The sequence below is a fragment of the Chlamydotis macqueenii genome, chromosome 9 (assembly GCF_036417535.1).
Source record: "Chlamydotis macqueenii isolate bChlMac1 chromosome 9, bChlMac1.mat, whole genome shotgun sequence".
NCBI classification, from domain to species: Eukaryota; Metazoa; Chordata; class Aves; order Otidiformes; family Otididae; genus Chlamydotis; species Chlamydotis macqueenii.
Genome location: NC_141564.1, coordinates 18,393,447 through 18,415,112, shown reverse-complemented (window position 1 = coordinate 18,415,112; position 21,666 = coordinate 18,393,447). Strand labels below are relative to the sequence as shown.

At 43.5% G+C, this 21,666-nt stretch overlaps 1 protein-coding gene and 1 long non-coding RNA gene across 2 annotated transcripts in view; one reads left to right on the top strand and one right to left on the bottom strand.

Annotated features, from left to right (window-relative positions):
• The window catches only part of LOC147599723 (uncharacterized), a 344,381-nt gene that overhangs the window by 179,079 nt on the left and 143,636 nt on the right, over positions 1-21,666 (top strand). The window lies entirely within an intron of this gene.
• Positions 3,149-21,611, bottom strand: LAMP3 (lysosome associated membrane protein 3). The gene is made up of 6 exons (XM_010118879.2): positions 21,482-21,611; positions 16,240-17,024; positions 14,842-14,964; positions 11,387-11,441; positions 10,977-11,144; positions 3,149-8,173 (listed from the first exon to the last, which is right to left on the bottom strand). The coding sequence occupies exons 1-6, from the start codon at positions 21,525-21,527 to the stop codon at positions 8,034-8,036; spliced, it is 1,317 nt and encodes a 438-aa protein (XP_010117181.1). The 5' UTR covers positions 21,528-21,611; the 3' UTR covers positions 3,149-8,033.

Here is a 21,666-nt window from a genome sequence, read left to right as displayed (position 1 = left end):
ATCAGCTTGGGGAAATAGTGTGGTCCCTCAAACTTGACTGCAAGAGGTGGTGGGTTCAGCACTTGCTCTTAAGATGAGATTTAAAAAACCTAAATTATTAAGTGAAGCTTCCACTTTTCCATAATTCATTCACTTCATTCTTCTTCAACATAATGTGCTGACAGCATGGGTCCTATGTTTGCCTTTTGAAATCCAGATTTTGAAAAATTTCAGCATGTTTAATTTGTCTCTAAACACAAGATGGCAGCATTTTATATAGTTTACCATTAAACACTAGGAAGAGCTCCAGATATTTTACAATGCATAAATTCTAGTTTATACTTAGAACAGCAGAACTAATGGTAGTTGGAAACACGTTTATATTGCAAATCTACTCTTGGTGAAGGCATCCTGCAAGCATGGCTCTTAGGGCTTGCAAAGACAAGTGGGATCACCCACATCTGTGTACGCAGATGCTTGAAAGTGCAATGTAATAAAACTGATATGCAGAAAATAATAGTTTTCTCACTGACACTAGTATTTATGTGCACGTACATAAATAGAGACACTGTGATGAACCTACTGATGTACTGGATAGGTTGGACTGGCAACATTTTAAATTTTATTGTGGAAGCTTGGCATATTTTGAAAGCTGCTTTAGATTAATAATTTGAGTACTTTTCTCATTATTTTGTTGCCATGAACAGATTGTGAACATCATGACTTGTTTGAAATATGAATTCATTTTCCTTGAGGACCTGACAAATTGTCATCCCATGGCAAAATGAATGAAGTTAAACTTTGGCTGGACACATGAATCATATTCTTCAGAAATGTCTGCGGTATAGGAAAGCCCCAGCAAAGCTGAGGTTCAAAGCCAAGATCTGTGTCTCTAATCTGCACAGATTTTCTGGCTCAGTTGAATACTTTCCTTTTTCCCAGCAGCCAGTTATTTTGTTTCTGCATGTGGGAAATGCAACCTACTCTGTTTTAAAATTTTGAAGACAGAGTTAAGTAAGAAATGGAGCCAATTAAATTATAATTTAATAAAATACTTGGAATCTACCAATTTCAGACATAATAGAACTTGCAGGAAAAGGGAAATGCAGGTTTTGTGACATTTTGTGGCTAGCTGGGAAAGCCCAGATGCTGCTGAAAGCCCAAGAGTGTGAATGTTGCTATGGCTGATAAACTTCAGACATGCGTACCCCTGCATTACTGGCTTGCAGTGCCACAGCCAAGGATGTGATAAAGAAAATGTGGTCTCCAAGTGTCTTGTCACCTTACTAGTGAGGGTTAACTTCCTAGAAATATTTCTCTCCTCACCTTTGGTATTTTCCTAAAATTGATGCTTTTAAAATGTACTTTTTTTTTCTAGACACGCTGATGCAAAGACATTTCTCCAGTGGATTGAAAACCTTTGTGCTTCTGGGACAGTCCACGGTGTGACTTACAGATGGAAGTTTTTTTTCCTTAAAGGGAGAAATGATTGACTATTCCTCTATCTGCCTTTAAACCTTGTCAAGAGAGAGAGAATTTGAGATGTCCATCAGTCTTTGAGGGTCCACTTCAGACACCACCCCGCTCCCCAGGCAATGAGTATGCAGAAGACCCCATCTAAATCCTATTGCAGCAGCTGAACTGCATCTCCCAAGTGTGTATTTACCATCCCAGCTTCTAAAATTAACATGAACAAGCCAGGAACCTCGTCCACTAAATAGCAGTATCACTTAGGCGAACCTGGCACCAAGTTTGATATTGTACCAGGCCAAGCAAGTGCCAAAGAGTGGCACAAACTGACCCTGCTCTCCTGACAGCCCTGCTTTTCTACTGAAGGACAAATCAAGGGGCTTGCAAAGTTTTCACCTTGTGACCTGTAGCCATTAAATTATCCATCATGTGGAGATGTGTGCTGACACTAGAAATAGTAATAGCAAATGAAACATAATTCTGGTATTTTATCACTGAGGGAAGTTAATTTCTTTCTACTCCCCTCATTGGCATTTCTCTTACAGGTACATTCCTGAATCAGTTGCCGGCAGCAGACATTCCCCATCTTTATCACGTCTTCTGGTTTCCTGCAGTCATCTAACCACCTTTGCTTCATCAGCCATGAAGAGCATGACATGTTAGATTCATTCAGCCACTTCAGAGCCTTATCTTGCTCACCACAGAGAGGGTAGTATCCTGTTCCCCCATCTGTCTGCCCACCCCTCTCTCCTAGCCAGCCCAGCTCTATTGTGCAACCCCACAACAACGGCCTGAGAGGCAGTACAGGAGCCTGCACCCAAAATAGGGTCTGGCTGCAGGTATTAGCCAAACATAGATCTAGACAGATTTGGTTTCAAGTTTCTCTGAAAAACCTATAAAGATGAAGCTGAAGAATTTTTGAGTGCCCCCTTTTAGTGAGAAGTTTATCCCATGCAGTTGTCCTATAGTTACAATATTTTAAGCTGGCTGTTGATGTGACAAACAGCAAAATCACAGCAAAGTCACGTAGAAGCATAGAATGGTTTGGGTTGGAAAGGACCTTTACAGATCATCTAGTCCAGCCCCTATCCTTTGGGAAATTCCTTTGACCAACATAGAAGCTGTTGAATTCTCAAGTTTGTGTGTGGTATTTTCCAAGCTATTTATTTCCTCTAGTTCCCATAACTGCACACTGAAAGGATGCATTCTCCTCAAAAGACTCTTATCATAATTCCTAAGATTACTATCTGTGAAAGCAGTTTAAACATGAGGTAAGAAGCATCCATCACATCTCCTGTGAGTTATGGTCTGTGTTTATTGGACCAATAGGGGGGAAAAAAAAAAAGAGATCTAGTCATACAAAGAAACATAGTGAATTCAGATACTCTGGAAGTTGTAGAGAGATTAACAGATCACATAATATTTTCAATACTGGGGGTTTTTTTGTTGTTTTTTTTTTTGCAATGCTGATGAACCAAAGATAGAAATGTCAGATAAGTTGCCCAAGCCACAGAAGAAATAATCATCAAAGTTATGGTTAGGATAGAACCATATCTGTGTCTGTGGCTTGTGTCCAGAGCCCACAGGACCCTGCCTGTTTGTTAGACTGTACTTGTATTTTAAACAGGTTAGGTTTAGTATTTTAAACAGGTTAGGAAACAGCACTTGAGAGAGAAAATACTTGCACAGCAATGCACACTTTAATGGCTAAATGCAACCTTTATTATAGAAACACCAATCATAGAAAAATAAAGAGCTAATCTTACTTCTCATAGCAAATTATTTTTTAGCAACCAGATATTATAGCAAGCTAGAAGTGATCAGCCAGACCATCTTCATACACACAAGATGATAATCTACATCTCCCTTCTTCTTTCAACCAGAATTAACAGCTGTGTTGTTTTAATTTGGACTTTGTCCATCAGAGAGCAAAAAGGACTGAAAGAAATTAAATCTTGCTTTATAAGCTTCTCAGTGATTTGGCTAAGTATGACATCATCATGCTTATGGGATGCCCTTGTCTCTGCCTTGGGTGTGCAAGGGACCACAGTGAATGGTCTGGGGTGAGAGCTGCAGCAGAGCATCAGGGAGCTATAGGGATAGGCTCACCTCCTGATTTCTATGCGTGGCCCCACTGTATCCTGACCAGCACATGTTTGCAAGGAAGTTAAGCATAGCTTCCCTGATGGGATGCATCATGTCATCATGATCATTGTCTTTTGGTTCAGGGGTGGGTTGATCTGAGCCTGCAATGGGAGGACAAGTGAGCTGGGGCTGCTGAGACCAAGATTGCTGGGCACTCTGGGATCCAGCTGCAACCTTGCCCCCTCCCACAGCGGACTGTGCTCTTCTCTCAGCTCTCTGGGTACACAGGCTCATGCTGACTATATGCAGGTTTTTGGCATGCAGATTTTTAGGGCAGTTTGGTTGGTAAACCCCTGTCCCAAGCAGTGAGCAGGTTGCTAAACAAGGGTGTGACTTTGGCAAAGAGCAGCTCTGGAAGGGAAGCAATCTGGCTGGCTCAGAAACACTGTTTTCATTTACATCCATACTGACAGGAAGGAGAGAAACTCTGCACTGCTGCCCATGGTGTAACTATTGTGGCCCATTTAGTGTACAACTAGGTTATCATAAGAGCCTTTTCTTTGAATGGTGTTCTTTTAGGGACTTTTTGCTCAAAATGTTTCCTCAGAGAAGATTTTAAATGAGAAAGTCTGGCAACCAAGACCAATTACACCTATAGCGTCTTCCCACTGGGCTCAGGACCTCAAGGCAACTCCACTAGATAAAAAAGTGCCAGCCAAATATCAGCCTAAACTCTGGCAGAAACTAAATACAGGCTTCATCTTTAAAAGCTGCACATGGCAACTCAGGGAGCAGCTAGGCTATCTTATTCTAATTCCATGTTAAGTTCAGAGAGGCAACGCTCCCTGCTATGCTGGCATGCTGACACGCATCCCTGCTGTGGGCTGTCCGTGTGTTTTGTGGTCAGGGAGGAAGGTGACGGCATGCAGGCTGGGCTGCAGGTGGGAGAAAGGTTGCACTTAGGGGCTGGGATCTCCTGATGCAGTGAGGAGTTCTCCAGTGGATGATGCAGTGAGGAGTTCTCCACTGCCATAAAGTACGAACTCCCTTGGATTCAGTTTGCTGCCTGTTGGCAGCATTTCATGGGAGCCTCCACTTGTTTCATTGGTTTATACCACATGCACTTCACCTGTGCTGTTTAGAGCAAGCCCAAAGAGCAGTATGCAGCTTCATAAAGATAGCAAAGAAATAATAGCAATAAAAAGCATAAGAACAAATCAAGTAAACCTGAATCCAAACATTGCTCAACACCAACAGTTTGATTCACTGTAGAAAGAAAAAAAAAAGGGGAGGGGGGGACATTAACTTTGCATCATTGGTAAAAATGCCAGAGGGTATCAGAAGATTAAACACAGAATTATCAGTCATTAAGAACAGTCTTCTCTGCTCATGTTGATATCAAATGTTAAGAGACTGAATGCTAACACAAAGAGAACATAACAAGAAAATGCTGTATCCATCCGTATCAGTAGAAGTAACACACGCAACCCAACAATCCAAAGAATATGTGAAATAAGACTTACTTTTGAATGGAAAAGATGTCTGTTGATTACTAGCCAGAATGGCTTCTAGGCTTTTTATAGCTTTTTAGGCAGTGTTTGTTGTTAAAATGTCCACATGTAACAGTTTGGGGCAGTAACATCAGTATTGCATACTTTGGCTCATTTTTGAGTAGAAACTCTTCCATATATTTACCTTTCCTGTTGGACACCTCATCAATTCTCTTGTTTTTAAAAAAAGTGATTGCTTTAATCAAGTATTAAAATCTGCTTTCTAAACAACAGACTAATAGTAGTAACTCACCCTGAGAACTAGAGGGATCTTACTAAGCAAAGTGCCGGAACAATGCCCTGTGTTCAGTGGGCTGCTTGTCCACTAAGCGGGGGGAAGGAAAATAAGCTAGATAGAGTTCTCTAAGCAGTATTAAGAGTCCTAGAGCCTTTAAAAAAATAATAATGGAAATATTCACATTTCAATTTGAGTATTCAACAGAACACAGTTCAGATCACTCGATCTGTATTAAAGGTTTGGCAGTTTGGCATTCTGTTTCCTGTGCTGCTTTACCTTATGATCGTATTCAGCTGCATCCCTTGCTCACAGCTGGTTCTGACTTCTGTCTTATGTTTCTCCAACTGCCAAAATGTTTCAAAATTGTCTTTATCTTTTTCATTTATTGGTTCATTCAGACTCAAAGGGAACATGTCTGGAGACTGTTAACTTCCTCAGCTACATATTATGTCAATTACGGAACAGCATGACCATGATTCCTGCTTGACACAGACCAGCATCCTCTAGTAATTCATGGAATGGAAGGATTTATTTTCTTTCTTAATTTAAATAAGTATACTCTCAATAGCCAAATACTAGTAAAATATAAAAACTATTTTAAAAATATTTAAGGGAAATTAAACTCACAAGATATAGTCATCAGTTTTACCCACAGAAAATCCAGTGAGGTTGCATCATCATTAATAATTGCTGACGATTTGGGGCATTATTAATAGAAATTAAATTATCTCCCAGCATTTCTGTTTTGTTTAGATCCAGATTGAAGTAACAACAAGGAATTTTTGCGGGCAACTTCACTCTTTCTTTTGTTTAATAGGTGCCATTCCACAGTCCTTTTCCAGGCAAAACTTTTACTAGTAGAATTTAAGCCCATTACTCTAACTCCTAAGGGGGAAGCATGCTCTTATTTAATATTATTTTCTCTTTTGTAAATGCTTTTATATATAATTTCTTATCATTTTGATGTTGTTTGCTGCGGTGAACAGAATTGTACATGTTGTACACACGTGTGTATGTGCACATTTGTGCATGCAGCTTTTGTGACAAGGAGATTTTCCTTGTTACAACAAAGAACATTAGCTGAACTTAATCTCAACAGCAATTACTACTTTCACGCCTTCATCATTGGCTTAGCAGGAAACAGACTACAGTGTTACAATTAGTGTGCTTTAAAGCAACTCCTAATTATTTCCGTATGAAAATCCAGCTGCTCAGCTGCAAGCGCACTAGATAGCACTCACTTTTGGGCAGAAAGTTTGTCCAAGGCCTGTGCAAGCCTTTCGGTCCCACAGAAGCTTTGAACATACAGCGTCAGTGGATTCCATTTGCTCCTGGACCTTGTGCAGGTCTGCCACAACTTAATCCCTGGCATTTTCAGTGAGTGTGGTATCTTCCCAGATTAGGAGAGGATCACAGTGCTGCCATCTCAGTAGAGGGACAGTTATTGAGTTCAGTGGCAGTCACTATAACAGGTCTATGTCTGAACAGAAAGTGGGTGATCTGTGAGCTCTCACAAGACAACGAAATACTGAGCTCCGTGGATTTATGAAGCAAATTCACCCCAGTCCTCATCTATTGCACTGGCATCCTTAGCGCCAGCCCATGTGTCAGAGTGCTTTCAGACCCTCATGTTAGCTTTCTCCACGTTGTGTTGCAAACATGCAGCAAAGGGATGCTGTACCTTGAGCGCCGATCGACAAGTGGGATGCCTTGGCCTGCTGTGGCAGATGGATGGAGGAGTTACTGCCTCTGAACACCTGCCCAGCTCTGCTGCACAGACATAGCTGTCTGTCAACCAGCTCCTGAGTTGTGCAGTTTGCAGCATAACGCTTCAGGATAAATTTACCAACATCAGATTGCACTAATGGGCTGCGCTTTCTGAGGCTGCAGTTCAAGAATTACTGGCAAGAAGCTCAGATGTCTTTGCAGCAGGGCTGAGATAAGCAGTGACAAGTGATAATTTTGGCACATACTGCTCAGGCAGATCCTGTGTGACCTCCATTGGATAACCTTTGCTTATTTGCATACACAGTCACTGGAAACTAGAAAATTTTCTAAAAATACTGCCTCCAGAGTGAGAGTCACATATTACCACTGTGTTCTTCTGAAGGGCTTAGTAGGTAAAAACAAGAACTGATGGCATGTAACCCTGATTTTTACAGCACTGGTAAGAACTTGCTTATGAATGGAAGTCACACTTACTGAGCCCTGAGGCTTCAGCATCCACAAGGTTCCCACAGGGCTTTCACTGAGCTCTGATTTAACAGGGTTGTCTGTAGCTGTGGACCTCTGGTTTATTAACTTGAAGGTCGTATCACTGGACTCATCTATTTTAATAAATCTAAATGCCATCTTTACGAAATCTGATGGATTTTCTAGGGGAATAGAGATACTGCCCTCTTTAAGCTATTTTTAGGCATCTGACTTAGGTGGTGTGAATTGCCTCCTTTGTTGATAATATAATTTAGGCTCCTTACTTTGGACCTCTAGACTACATCTAAATGAGATGCTAAGAATAGCCTAAAGTAGATGGTGTGAGTTGTCTCCTTCCCACCTTAAAGAAATCGCTTCCAGAAACATTCATTAGCTTTGAACACATGGTGTCATCCTACTTAAAAATATGGCTTCAGGGCAGTGAGATTGCCAGGCAGAAGCTAAAACTCCCGTGACTTCTTTTTTTTGCTACACACATTTGGAAGTACAAGGGCACCTCAGATACGTTCATATCCTCTGTGTGGCTTTCTTCTGGAAATCAGGAACGTGGCAAACACAATGGCAAACAATCCCAAGATACTCAGGCCCACCGCGATGGGAGCTGCTTTGCTGTTTTTATCAGGAAAGCATTCTTCTTCTGAAAGCAAAAGGAGATCAGAAAATGTGTTATAGCAGAATGCTATACTCCTAGACAATACATCTGTATTCCAGAAAAGTTAGCAAATACAAGCCAGAAGTTCTCAAAGTCTTGAGAATTTTATTTTTCTTTCTTTTTTCTTCCTGAGCAACACTCACCTTCTCTAAGGTGAATCTTATCTCAAGAAAACAATACCTGCCCCTTTCAAAATAGCTACATGCTTCACTGGAGAATGACTCTGCTCTTTCATGTCCACAGTGATTGTTTTATCATCAAGATCCATACATACACAGCAGGAGGCTTTCTTGCTGATAGCAGATGTGGAGCATTGCACTACAAAGTGCAAGTCTAAAAATAAAAAGCAATACACAACTTGCATGGACAAAACCTGCTCTTATGTGGCATCTAATTGCTTCTGCAATAAGTAAAAAGGATCAGGCCAGAGAAGACAGCCCATAGTCCAAAGCCTCTGTTGTTACTGTCTAATTATGATGACTGTGCTGGCACAGATTGTAGCTTAGTTTGGGCTTTTCCCTATCGGCGGGCAGAGAGCCCAGGGAGCATGTGGAGTGCATGACATCATGTTACAGCTCCAAAGCCTCCAAATAGCTCTCCCCAAAATCTGACCCTCTTCTCCAGATGGTGATTTCACGGGATGCAATGTCACAAGGCCAAAGGCATCAGCGTTCTGCTAGATGCTGCCTTGTAAAAGCTTTGTCTGGTTATCGTAACCTGCTGTTAAGGAAGTGAGCATTTGAGTATTGCAAAAGCCAGAGGTGTTTGAATTGGCCATTTTGCTTTGACAGAACCTTGGGCTGTAGGAATCGTTTCTGATATACTGAAGTGCAGTTCAGAAGACACTTTTACAGGTTTCCAGACTCAAACCGGCCAAGCTATTGCAGTCTGTGCAAAATTGCAAGGAACTTGAAACCAATGATCACTACTGTTTTCTTTTTCTTCCTCTTTTAAAGATAAGCAAATCAGGAGCAACAGAAGTGAAACTACCAGTCTCGAGAAACCCGAGAAGGAGGCTGGTGATGTGTGTAGAGTCTTTCCTTCACTGGGGATTTTGCCTTTCAAAATCTGCATACATAGCAGAGGTACGTAACAGTTTCATAACTATTTCATGGCCACTGGGGAATTATTTCAGAGGTAATAGCTGCTTTCCCAGCCCTTTGATTAAAAGCAAAACTAATTCAATTTTGTATGTGGTATTGATTAGCAGAGATTAGCCTGACCTTGGAGAGAGAGAGTGTCTTTCTAAGCTCTGTCTCTGCTAGAGGTGAGGCCATACCAAAAGCCATAACTGAACTCACTCATTGTATAAAATCAAATGGGAATGTGGGGACCAGATGGGATCCCATTAATTGTTCCAGCTCAGTGTTATGGTATGAAAAAAATCTTCAAAGAATGAGAGCATAGATTGGATTCTCAGTGAGGCTTTTAAGAATTTAAAGAAAAGTGTGCAAAAAAAGTCCATGTCTTTAAAAAGCCCCAAATGTTGTTTCTCATTATGTTCCTTTTACAATAAGAAAGGCAGCCAAAATGGTGAAATAACAAAAGAAGAATCAGTCAAACAGAGCCAAACTGAGTCAAAAGACGGACCTAAAGTAAAAAGAAAAATACAGGAGTAATATTTTGTAAGCATGCAGAATGTCAAATGTCAGAAGAAGGGAATGTTTTATTATTGCATATGAGGGGCTGGAGAGCTGATAAGCCTATCTGTCCATCTGAGATCTTGTATGGAAACACCCCAAGAGGAATTCATAGAAATGTGAAGATGTACAATTTGAAAGAGACCACAGGGTACCATTTAGTCCCCCTCTCTGCTTTTTGTAGAATCCTTTATGCATCTCATAAGAAGTACAGCAGTAGACTGTGAGTGTCCATACAGCGGGACAAGGGAGTTTCCTGGTGCACCCAGCAGTCCTGGACCCCACAGCCTGGCCAGGTCCTGGCTGCATCGCTGGCCGAGAAACAAGGATGACATCTCATTTCCCTGCGGAACAAACCCCAGGTGTGGGTGCAGAGAAGAAGCTGTGATGAGCCATAATACATTCTCCCAGTGTGGGCAATCCATAGGCCAGGGGAGTTAGTACTGGTCTGTCTCTGTCTTTTACTAAGCTACATGGTTGCCTTTTTGTGGCTCTACTCAATAAAAGACAAATTGCGGAGATGAGCATCACATTTAATTCTGAAACTGGGAGCATGCCAATCGTGCTGCTCCTCGGAAGCACATTTCATCATATCTAGACACAGCTGCTCTGAAAGTATCATCCTGCATTCACAAATATCCCTTATTAGCTGGCAGCTGCTGCAGCTGTGGGACATCATATGTATTAATTGCCTTTCAAAATAGCTAAAATCTGACTATATCAAGAGTGGTGACCTTGAACTGAACTGTATGTATCAGGGGTTTGGACAATGCCATGGCAGTCAACACACCTCCACTCGCTCTGGAAGAAAATGGGTGAAGAATAAAATTGTGGCGGTAGAGCTGAACATTTTTAATGAGAAGGTGAAAGAGAAGGTACTGAATGCAGGAGGGAAAGAGACTTTTCCATCTTCCATAGGTATGTGTTGAAGATGACTCAGAAAAGGATGAGAACACAGCAGCGGGCAGGTTACATTATTTGGGAACTATTATAAACCTGTGATTGTGCTATAGGTGTTACAGGATCACCGCATGTGTATATAATCTGCTAGATTACACCACATGTAATCCAGCAGATTATATCTGTCAGCACACCAGAGTGCTGACATGCAGATCTCGAAAGGGTGGAAATGGTATCCTTATGCTTACCTTTCCCAAACTGGTTACCAGCAATATCAAACGCCTGCAGCTGCATGTTAACAAAGAGGAGCTGGAAGTTCTTCTCCAAGCCAAAGGTTTGCTTGCTGGCACACTTAAAGGAGTTCCCCAGCTTTGTTGTAAACAGCTTTTCATGCGTGGCGGCATAGTAAAGCATACCTGGAGGCCATAAAGAGAGACACAACTGAGAATCCACGCTAACCTTGAAAACTGAACAACTCTGATGAAACTGCAGCCCAGTCCCTTCTCTTCCATTTTTGTGCCATAAGATTTAGATGAATGACATGTTGAAAGCCTGATAAAATACATAATTTGCAAAATTCAGTGTTTTAAAGATATGAAAGCCTATCTCATACCCAGAACAGTTTAATATGAAATTAAGATAACATAAAATCACTGACCTTCAGATGACTGTAATCTGGTCTCAATTTTACTGACGTAGTATGTTGGAGCTTGCTGCAAAATAAGATATATCTTTATTTATAATACATCCTCATATTTGTGGAAAAAAGACAGTTTACCACAGCAAAATGGTCACAAAGAATTTCCCAAAGAAACACATTTTTAAGCATCACCTTCAAGACCTAAGAAGCAACTTGCTTGGACGTATTGTTTTTTCTTTTCCAAGTCACTTCACCTAGTAGGTAGGAAGCCGGTGTACTGCAGCAATCTCAGCTACATCACCAGCTCTGCTCCGTGCAGTGAAACTGGACCATGCAGATGTGATTTTGCACACACTGCTCAAGCTCGACATTTGTATGATACTTGTGGTAACCAAAAGTAGGAGGGAGTTAAGCAAATATTATACATTGCACAAATTAACAAGCAGGTGATAAGGCCAATTTATTTTTATTCACCTGTTCTGCTTTCATCGAGAGTCACTGCGGTGCTCTTGTGAGCGATCCTGCACTGGATTAATCCACGCAGTCTGACTGCTTGCAGGACCTGAGCCCACACCTTCAGAAGCACTCCGGAAGCTCAGCACTGCAGTGCACACCCTTTGTGCGAGCAAACTGCAGAAAGCAGCTGTGCTTCTTTGTTAATTATTGTTTTGAACTGGGAGAGGTCAGCAACACGCTGAGAGCCAGGAGCTCATCTCATGCCAGTGCCACTCATTTCCGATTTTGTCTACCAACAGCAGTCACTACAAATGAGGAAACAGCAACCTGGATGTGTCTGTGCAGGGGAGAAATAACTGTTCTTTCCACCCTGCTGACACTGTTGGTGCTGGCTGGCTTGTTTTCATATGCCTACAGCCTGCTGACATGGAAAGCACCTGGTACAACAGCACAAAGCAAAACTTCCAGCTGACTGTCCTGCCTGCATGTGCCCTACAACCCTGGTGCAACCTCAACGCTGTCCTCCCCTGGCCTGCCACACAGTGAGAGCCAGCCCTGGGAGCTTTTCCCTGGCAGCAGTGTTGGAGTATAAAGTCAGTCTTTATGAGGCAGCCCTACTGTTCATTTTAATTCCATCGGCAAGCACACAAGGATTGGTGAATGCAGCTGGTGGATAAATGGCAGCAGACAGGAACGTCTCCTGTGCACCCAGTATTAAGGTTATGCAGCTTAAAAGCTGGTAGGATGGACTGGGAAATTTTAAGAAAGAAATAAACCAGAGAAGAGGTTCTCAGCATTATTCCTACTTAAAGACATAAATAGATCAAATATTACCTTTTTTTTTTGATGGTAGCGCTATGTTCTGTTTGGCCACAGTTAATAATTGTGCTTGGGGAAAACACCTGCTCCTACTTCATATCTTGTGGGTTGGTTACAAAACTTCCTTTTTTAAGTTCTTTGCAAAAAGCAGCTGGCACTGCCACTTCCCAGTACCCCGCACCAGTATGGCAGCGCCAGGGCCTGATCCAGCTCCCCTTTCACCAGTGAAAATCAGAAGTGCCATCACTGGAGCGCTCCTTGTTCAAAGCAGTTAAAGAGGCTGGAGGGGGCAAACACATGAAAACCAGCAGCAAAATGATTTCTTATTAACTTGAACTTCAAAGAAGTCTAAGCCGAGCCTGGCTATGCTCTTGAGGCTTATCTTGGAGTGAAGGGTGGATTGTCTAATGCTGTGCCAATACCGCCTTTTTCAGGGCAAGAGAGGTCAAGTATCTCCTAAAGGTTCACATCACTCTCCTTAGCACCGCTACAAGCTGGGGCTTTCATGGGTACTTGAATCACAAGATTTTTTCTAAGTATCCTTGTAACAGAAAATGCTCCCCTTGTTGCAGGAAGCATACATTTAAAGCAAACACTCGCGGTCTGAACGGAACCTTTGTTTTAAAGCAGCTCCTTGATTTTTTTACCTCACTTTTCCTCTGTACCTTTTAGAAAACTTTATGCCATAAGCTAAAGTCAAGATTATTATTAATCAAAATCTTTTCTCTGCTCAAGCATTAATGGCTCCGGTGAGATATAATTTGCTGTCACCTCTTGGAATTTCTATAGAAATATGTTGAATTTCCGAGGACCTGGTGGCCCCCAGCTGAATGGAAGATGATGACTGATAAACCGTGTGTACTTTTCTTAATTGTCACTAATTTGAGCTTAGAACCAGGCTGCACCAGTGACATTTTGGCTTGATTAATTGAAGGACAGAGATCAGCAGTGATGGCTAGGTGCAGCTCTGAACTGCTATGGAGCTCCAGGACATGGCCTTAATGCACATTACAGTCAGAGTCTGATGGGATCCAACCCATGCTGTATTCCTCCCTCCGCATTAATGGCTTCATACACAGTACTAACTTCTGTCTCCAGCCCTGCTGGCATCACCATCCAGCCCTTAATAGCTTCCAGAGAAACGGTACTGAGTGCTGCCTCCCAAAATGTGTAAACAGTGTAAACCCCTGAGGCAACGAGGGGATGGCTGCACTCAGCGATTTGCTCCCGTGGTTATAATATCAGCAGCACTCTTGGTAGCTTATGCTAAAGCCTCATCCACACACGATGCAGTCCTGGCAGGGAACATGGTACCAAGAGACACAATGTCAAAAAGAAAACTAACTTTCCCACTGTGTAAGCAGGGCTTCTCTCTTGTCCAAGCTCCTGTGTGTATTTATAAAAGTCTCCCTGATCGGGTGCATTTTAAGGGCACTTATCTACAACTTTATTGTAGTTCAGTTGTTTGCAATTTTCCACTCAAAAATCAGATTAAATTAGGCCCCTTCAGCTGTGGCTGGGCCATGGCTCCTTACAACTGCCCTTTGGATTTAGTAACTACAGCTGGCTTTTGGCTGTGATACTTGGCCTTTGTGGGAAGCAAATGAACTAACCTCACCTGCAGTCAGGTGGTCCCCGAGACACCGTTTCGTAAGAGCAACCTGATCGTGTGAGTCAGAGCTCCTGGCACACACACCTTGTTCCTGCGTGGGGACTTCAGTCCCAAACCCATTCCCTCTGTCCCACTCCAATGCAAACAGCGAACCCAGGCTTCCCTCCTGCTAGATGTTTATCTGTGTAAAAATGAGACTCTGGTTTTGCTTGAGGCTGTTTCTAGACTGCGTGTTGCTAGATGGGTGCCTCTAGCACTGTTCTCTAGCTCTTTCTATCAAAGGATGGCAAGGCACCGTACTTACCCTTCATTGCACTTACAAACCTTTCCAAATTGAAAGTTTAAATAGACAAGACCTGATTTGATGCTGAAGTTAGCCCTGCTCTGAGCAGGGGGTTGGACCAGGTGGCCTCCAAAGGTCTTTTCCAACCTGAATGAATCCATGGTTCTATGATTCTAGCCTCTCGGGAAGGACAGGAGTAATAATGCCTTATATACAGGTGGAAAACTAGCATAGAGATGGATGAAATGCCTTTTCCCACAGCACAAGCTGGATACACCCCTTCCCTCTAAATGCAATCATTACCTTTACAAAGGTGAAGTTTATAAATCCTCCACTGAAAGTTAGGTTCAACTCAGACTGCACCGTCCCACAGCTGCCAGATGTCTGCGTTGCATTGGGGTTGACAGCCATGTACTCTGTCTGCTTCTGTGGAGAGAAGAAACATTGGGGGCTGCTGATGAAGAGGAGGAGGGAAACTTTGTAAGAAACACACAGAGATTTATAGATGGGGTTTGGGTGGGGTTTTTTTCAGACAGGTTGTGGTAGTGGCAGCCTAATTGCTGTGTGCTGGGGGCATTCCCTGCTCATAAACCAGCACTAGCACTCGTCTGATGTAGCACTGAGATGTCCCAGTGCATTAAGCTGGCAGAAAATAATAGTTTTCTGTTCATTTGGTGAACTGGTATGATTCAGAGCAGGGTCAGATGAGCACCAGCTGTAATTTAAAAAGAGGGAGTAGTGGGCACTTGCGCCTGAAGGCAGAGGAGCCATCAAGGCAGAGGCAGGCAGGGGTTAGATTGGCTTCAACATGTGTTGCTCCTCACATCGCCCCAGCCTCCTCATTACGTCCTGCACAGTTCATCCCTAGCATCAGCCAACCCACCTTGTAGTCTGAAAGGAGAGATCTGCAGCCCTGAACATGCAGGTCAGCTCCTTCAGTCTTATCTCAAACACACCTTACTTTTGTAATAAACATCTGACTGTGGTTTGGTGAGGCTGAGGATGCTTCCTGCCTAGCTTCCACCAGGACGAGGGATGAAAATTACTTCCACCAACATCAGATGCTCATCCCATGTTAGAAATACTCATACCCAAGGCAAGAATATCTGGATTTGTAATGGGGATGGCTGGAGGCATCCAGAGCCTATGGATGTAACCCCACATATTGTATTAGTGGAGATTACAAAAACCTTAATTCTGAGGGACATGATCACCATTTCAGGTTTTGTGACATCTTTTGCTGAATCATTCACAGTGGATCACTGCTAGGAGAGGGTACCAGCTCCCCAGAACCCCTGCTGTGATCCAGTCTGGCAGTTCCTGTGATCCTAAAATCTCCACGCATCAGCATCAAGACAACCCACCTCTGAATCCAAGTCTGTGAACTGACAATTTCTTGCTTTCATTGCAACTCACAATGACAAGCCCTTCACTGAAGTCAATTCAGGTTTAAACCAGTCTCCCATTCTGGGAAACATCAGTAACACTGAAGCCTGACATACCCTCCCAAGTATGGCTGCCACTGGTACAACGCTGAAATAAGAAAGCACTCGTACATCTCACTGACATCATCACACAAGCCAAAATACAGCAGCTGAGATGCTGTGGCACAGAAAGTGCCTTAGACTGGTAGCTAACCACTTATTTTTATCATACAAACTAACTTCTGAAAATTGCTTTTTGGTGGTGCTTCCACCTCACCGTCTGTGTATTATGAGCCATCAGTTGCAAGCCCATGACGGCTTTGATGCAGGTCCCATTCCCATTGGAAACGGTGTATGTGCCAGTGGGGATGGGAGAAGGCTGCGGTGCGAGAGTGGGTCTCACTGTCGTCGTAGTAGATGGGGTGGTTGTCAGAGTCCCTGGATGAGTGGTTGTTGCGTTGGTCATGGCTGTGGTTGTTGGACTTTTAGGTGCTGTTGTTTGATTTCCTGACCCTGTGGTGGGTTTTACACTTTGCATGGTGGTGGCCGTAATATTTATGGCAGCAGCTGTCATTTGTGTATTTGGCGTTGTGTGTTTTATGGTTGTGTTTGTGGCTGCCGCTGTCATTTCTGTGCTCACACGCGTTCTGGCTTGCTTGGCTGAGGACATAGTGTGTCCGGTTGTGTTCTTCACTGCGGGTGTAACAGTTTCCATTGCCTGGGTTGTCACCTGATGAGCTTCAGTTGTGTTGTCTGCAGATGTTGTAGATACCCCCGTGGGAGATGTCTGGCCGGTCACCTGCGTGGTGGTTGCTCCTGCCTGAGCTGTCGTGTGGTGGCCTGGTGCTGTTGTTGCCTGACGCTGGTCTGTTGTCTGCAGAGTTGTTCTATGGCCAGTGGGTGTTGTTTCAAGAGAGCCTGTGCTGTTAAAAGGAACTGTGGTGCCTTGATGGGTTGAAGAATGATAAAGTGGCTGAGCAGAAGCAGCTGTATGGTGGAAGGATGTGGTTTCTGGAGACAGTTCGACCCCCAGCACCACTTCAGCAAAGCAGGAGGAAAATGCTGCAAAGAAACAAATAAGTCAGTAGTCTAGAAAATTTCATGTTTAACATTTCTGTTTATACCCACAAGATAACTGTATTGTTTTTTTAATCAAATGAGTGATATGATTTTATTCTTCATTTGCCTCCAGTCATGGTAGAAGAGTAAAAGCAGACATGCTGCGAGACTATTCATAACTTTTCACCACTCCCCCAGTCTTCACACCTCTGAATGTACCCATTGCAGTGGAAGCACATTGGCTCCTGGCTCCCCACACACTGCTTTCAGTGCTGAAGAAGCCAGAGGATGCCAGAGGCGTGGGCAGATCTTGTACAATCCCCAGGCAGCACAAGAATTCCCTTGGAGGCAGTAGTTCAGCGAGATTTGCTAGAAGCAAATTATCAAGGTTTAAGGAAGACGCAGTGGGTGTGGAAGACGCAGGCGAAGGGGTGGTTGGTTACTTACCAGCAAAGCATGGGGAAAGGGAACATTTTGTGTGCGTGGAGGAAGTGAGGCAGTGTAATGGTCTTACAGTGATTCACAGTGGTCTGGGAAACCAGTCTGGGACACAGGGAAATTCCAGATATTTACTGATGGTTTGGTTGTAGGCACTCCAGCTTGAACCCTCAAGTTCTTTGTCCTGGGAGATACCCAGGGGAATGCTCCAATGAAAGACCAGCCCTCTTAGTGATGCTCTTTCAGCAATGACAAACAAATTGAAGGGTACAACATCCAGGGGCTTTTTGGACCACATCTAAAAATAGTCAAGGACCAAAATTATTCTTCCATCTTGTAACATTTACAGAAACCTGTTCCTTGCAGAACTGAAAAGAAAATACCTGACACCTAACTGTAAATAATGGAGAGAAGAAAAGTGTAAATAATGAAGGGAAGAAAAAGTGGAAAAAGTACATTGTAGAATAGATGAAGATCAGAACCCTTCTGCTTGAGTCTTTTATATGCAACATATAAAATGTATGTAAAATGTCTGTAAAGACAGGGTCAAGCTAGAAGAAATCACAAATCCCTGACATAAATGTATTCCTTGATGTGTGTGAAGCTTCAACTGTTTTGCTGCCTAAACTAGCTGGAGGACAGAGATGAATTCTCCAGTTTGGAGACAGAAGGGACCCAAAAGTCCAACACAGCTCATATTCCTAGTGGTACAGCTGCACAGAGGATGCTACAACATGTTGTCTGAGAAGTTTATTGTAAGCTAGTTCTTCCAAAGAAGTTTCTCATTAATCAGTGTCAAAGGTTTGTGTCAGGCGGGTTGCTGAGATTCAGATTTTAGGATCGATTGAGGCCAGAGGTACATTCAGAGTGGAAATAGCTGAAGTCTCACAAGCTAGTCTTCCTTTCTTTTATTTATTTTCACTCAGCATGAACAGAGATCACAACAATAGCTGAATTCACAAAATCTCACCATTTTAGGATACATATAGACTACATCTGAATAATAAAACCTATTGGATTTTGAAGCAAATTCAAGATCAAAGCCAAAGAAGTGAGAACAGATGTATAGATCTGAACCCACACTTCAATTCTCCCTTAACATGGCTATGGTAGAGAAGAGCAGAAGTGGAGATGTATACTCCATATTCCTAAAATTGCCTGGGTTTCACCTCTGTGCTGTACAGAATATACCTGACTTCATCAAAGAAGTGCAACTTGATAAAGTTGAAAAGCTACAAAAATGCCAGGACAGAGCCCGCTGATTGTTAATTTTATCAGAAGGAACTTAAAAATCAATGATACTTTCATTCATTTTCTCACTTTCCCCCAGACTTCACCACACCTGCTGGCAGAGCTGAAAAACAGAAAAACTCTCTCCTTCTGTGTGTACAGTGGAAAAATCAGAGCAGTTGCCATAAAACAGCTATCAGCAGTTGCATCTAAGTGTATCGGCACAATAAAAACAAAAAAGAAGAAGTTGCAATTTTCACTCTTTTTTCCCCTATAAGATTGCAAAACAACCCACATTTAAATTTACACAAGTCTTAAATAGTCAGTACTTCTTTGTTTTTAGTTAACAGATTGGTTTCGATTACTGACCAGATAACATCTTGCAGATGTGGAGAGAAACATTTCGCTCAGATTTGGATGCCACCCATAGCTTTTAAATGAAACTTCGTTTTCCCCAAAAGGTCATTTCAACCTAACTATTTTTCATTAGAGAAACGTTCATCCCGACAGGGTAACTGAGCGGTAAAGTCAGAAATGTCTTTAGGGTTGGCCCATTGCTCGTGCTCACCAGGCGACCTGCCAGACCAGACTGCTCCTCCAGCCTCGCATGGCTATCCCCAGCTTTTTGGAGCCTCTGTCAATGCTGCTAAACCTGTTGGCTTGGGTCGTCTTCTCAAAAGACATTTGGCTGCATGAGCTCTCAGGGATGGGTAAGGATTGCTTGTGCCCAGTGGTCTTCTTGGGTGGCTGTGGGAGGTGGTTTGGTAGCTCTGCTGTGCAAAGAGCAGGTGGGCCCATGGGGAGCCTGACCTACCCTCCAACTGAGGCCTGGAAGGCTTCACCATGGCTCCCTCAGTATTGCAGCATTGCCACTTGGGGAGCCTGGCACAGCTTGGCAAAGGAGCTACCTGCACGGCTCCCCCACCGTGGCCCTTTTCACAGCTCTGCCAGCAAAAAAAAAAAATTTCTGTGAAGCCAACTCAAAACTTTACATGATCAACATTTTTCTCAAGAGACACATGCTCCCTGCAGCACATCTTCCTGGAACAAGCAGGTGCAATCCTCTCGTCTCACCTTGGCTTCAAAGTTGTGCGATACCAATGCCGAGGGCTGCATTTCTGCCCAGCAAGCCTCCGTGCACGCAACGCTTTGGAACAAAACTCTCAGAAAAGGATCAGGGCAGCTCTCAGAAATTCACTGTTCCCAGTCTGGGCCTGGAGACCCCATTTTCATGCTTTGGTGACCAGGGAGGTTCAGTCGATGCCAGCTAAGGAACGTCACTGCTCTGGTCCCAGGCGTTACAGTGGGAAGCGGAGCGCTCAGTGCCGTGATCTGGCTGTTACGTTTCTCAGCCTGCCATCCTGTAAGGGGGTAGGTGAAAGAACCTCTTGCTGGGGATTTTTTCCCCTTCTCATCTAACCACACGCGCATGCTGCTCAGTTGCCCAGCAGGTTTGTTCTGCTTTATGCTGCCCAGAAGAAATGCCTGTGTTTAGCTGGCTGATTTTGTAATAGTTGTGGACACAAAAACCTGGCCCAGCTCCTACAATCACTGAAACACTCTCACCAGCTCCGGCTGCTTTGGTTCTTGTCCTTGAGGAACTGGAAAAGCACCACGGTTTTCTGAGGGGTTTCGTTACTGCCACAGTTTCCCTCCAATACAGGAGCAGTTTCTTAAACCTCCAACCCATCAGACTTTATCCCTTAAACTCTAATTGTGTTAAATTCCCTGTCTGCGCAGAAAGACTTGCCTTTGTGGTATTAATAAAACATCACAAGATATTACTAAAGGAATGATCAAAAATGGATAAAGAGCTGAGGAAACAAGTCCTTCCTGGTCAAAAACATCCTTGCTGACCATGAGTTATTGGTGTTGTTTCTCTGACTCTGATCTTCCTCTCCTTTTGTGTTATATGTTTTGGGGCTACTTGGGCAGATTCAGGCTATGATGTGGGTGGGGGACAGCAGAGTCGATGTGGGAGGAGCCGCTTGTCGTCAAGTCCCTGGGCTGTTTCCCTGCTCATTGCGCTGGGAGATGAGGGTTGTGACCTGCGTGATCCCTGTGTGCCGACAGCAAAACACACCACAGAAATCCGGCGCCTCACCAGCGAGCTCAAACCTTTAGCCATTACACAGATTAAATCACGCTCTGTCCTTCCTCACCCGACAGATTTGGAACTGCAGTGGGTGTTGAGGGATGACTTAACATGCCGGGACACATCCTTGACCAGGCTGGCTCCCCACATATTCACAGAGCAGCACTGAGGATTGCACGGTGGCTTTGATGTGGTTCGTCATTGAGATAAGCCCCAGTCCGCCTTCTCCAGGCCCCTGCCGCACTCTCCCTTTCCTGATCATGCTCTGCATCTCGCAGTGCAGACAAATGAATCACTCGAGCAATGCTTCCTCAGTTTTTCTGCTGCTTGTATCACCAAAGACTTTCAGTCAGTTCTGCTGGTCTGGTAATTATTTTTAATTAAGAAAAGCAAGCCCAAAAAAAGCCTGCTGCTAATACTATTTTGAGCTGACTCCATCACACAGTCAAGAGTTTATGTCACCACAGAGTGCAAGGGAAAATACAGAGGAAAACATCAGACTAAGTCTGTACCAGCTGCAATTAAGTGTAGTTGTAGTTATTTCTTAGCAGTGGGACTTTACCAAAAGGACTGTTAGTGCGAGCAACAAGCCTACTTCAAGTTTTCAGTCTGTTAGGCACTGTCCTGACTGCAAAGAAACAAAACCAGCATAGTCTATCTCATTTTTCTGACAGAAACAATGGAGGATGTTACTCACCGCAGGCGAAGGCGAGCCAGACGAACTGCCGTGCGCTCCTCCCCATGGCCAGCACAGCTGCAGGTCTGAGCGCCGCCGCTTCTCACCGTGGAGCAGGTGGAAAGGAAATCAAGGTTTCCTAGGGACGGCAAAGTTTCACTTGATGCAGGGAGTGCTCAGTCACATGGCTGGAAAGGAGGTGGGGA

Coding starts and splice junctions, on each gene's coding strand:
- LAMP3 (XM_010118879.2), bottom strand. CDS start 21,527: ATGGGGAGGAGCGCACGGCAGTTCGTCTGGCTCGCCTTCGCCTGCG. Junction 17,025..21,481: donor CTGGCTCGCCTTCGCCTGCG/GTGAGTAACATC, acceptor GTTTCTTTGCAG/CATTTTCCTCCTGCTTTGCT. Junction 11,145..11,386: donor CAGATTACAGTCATCTGAAG/GTCAGTGATTTT, acceptor TATGGCCTCCAG/GTATGCTTTACTATGCCGCC.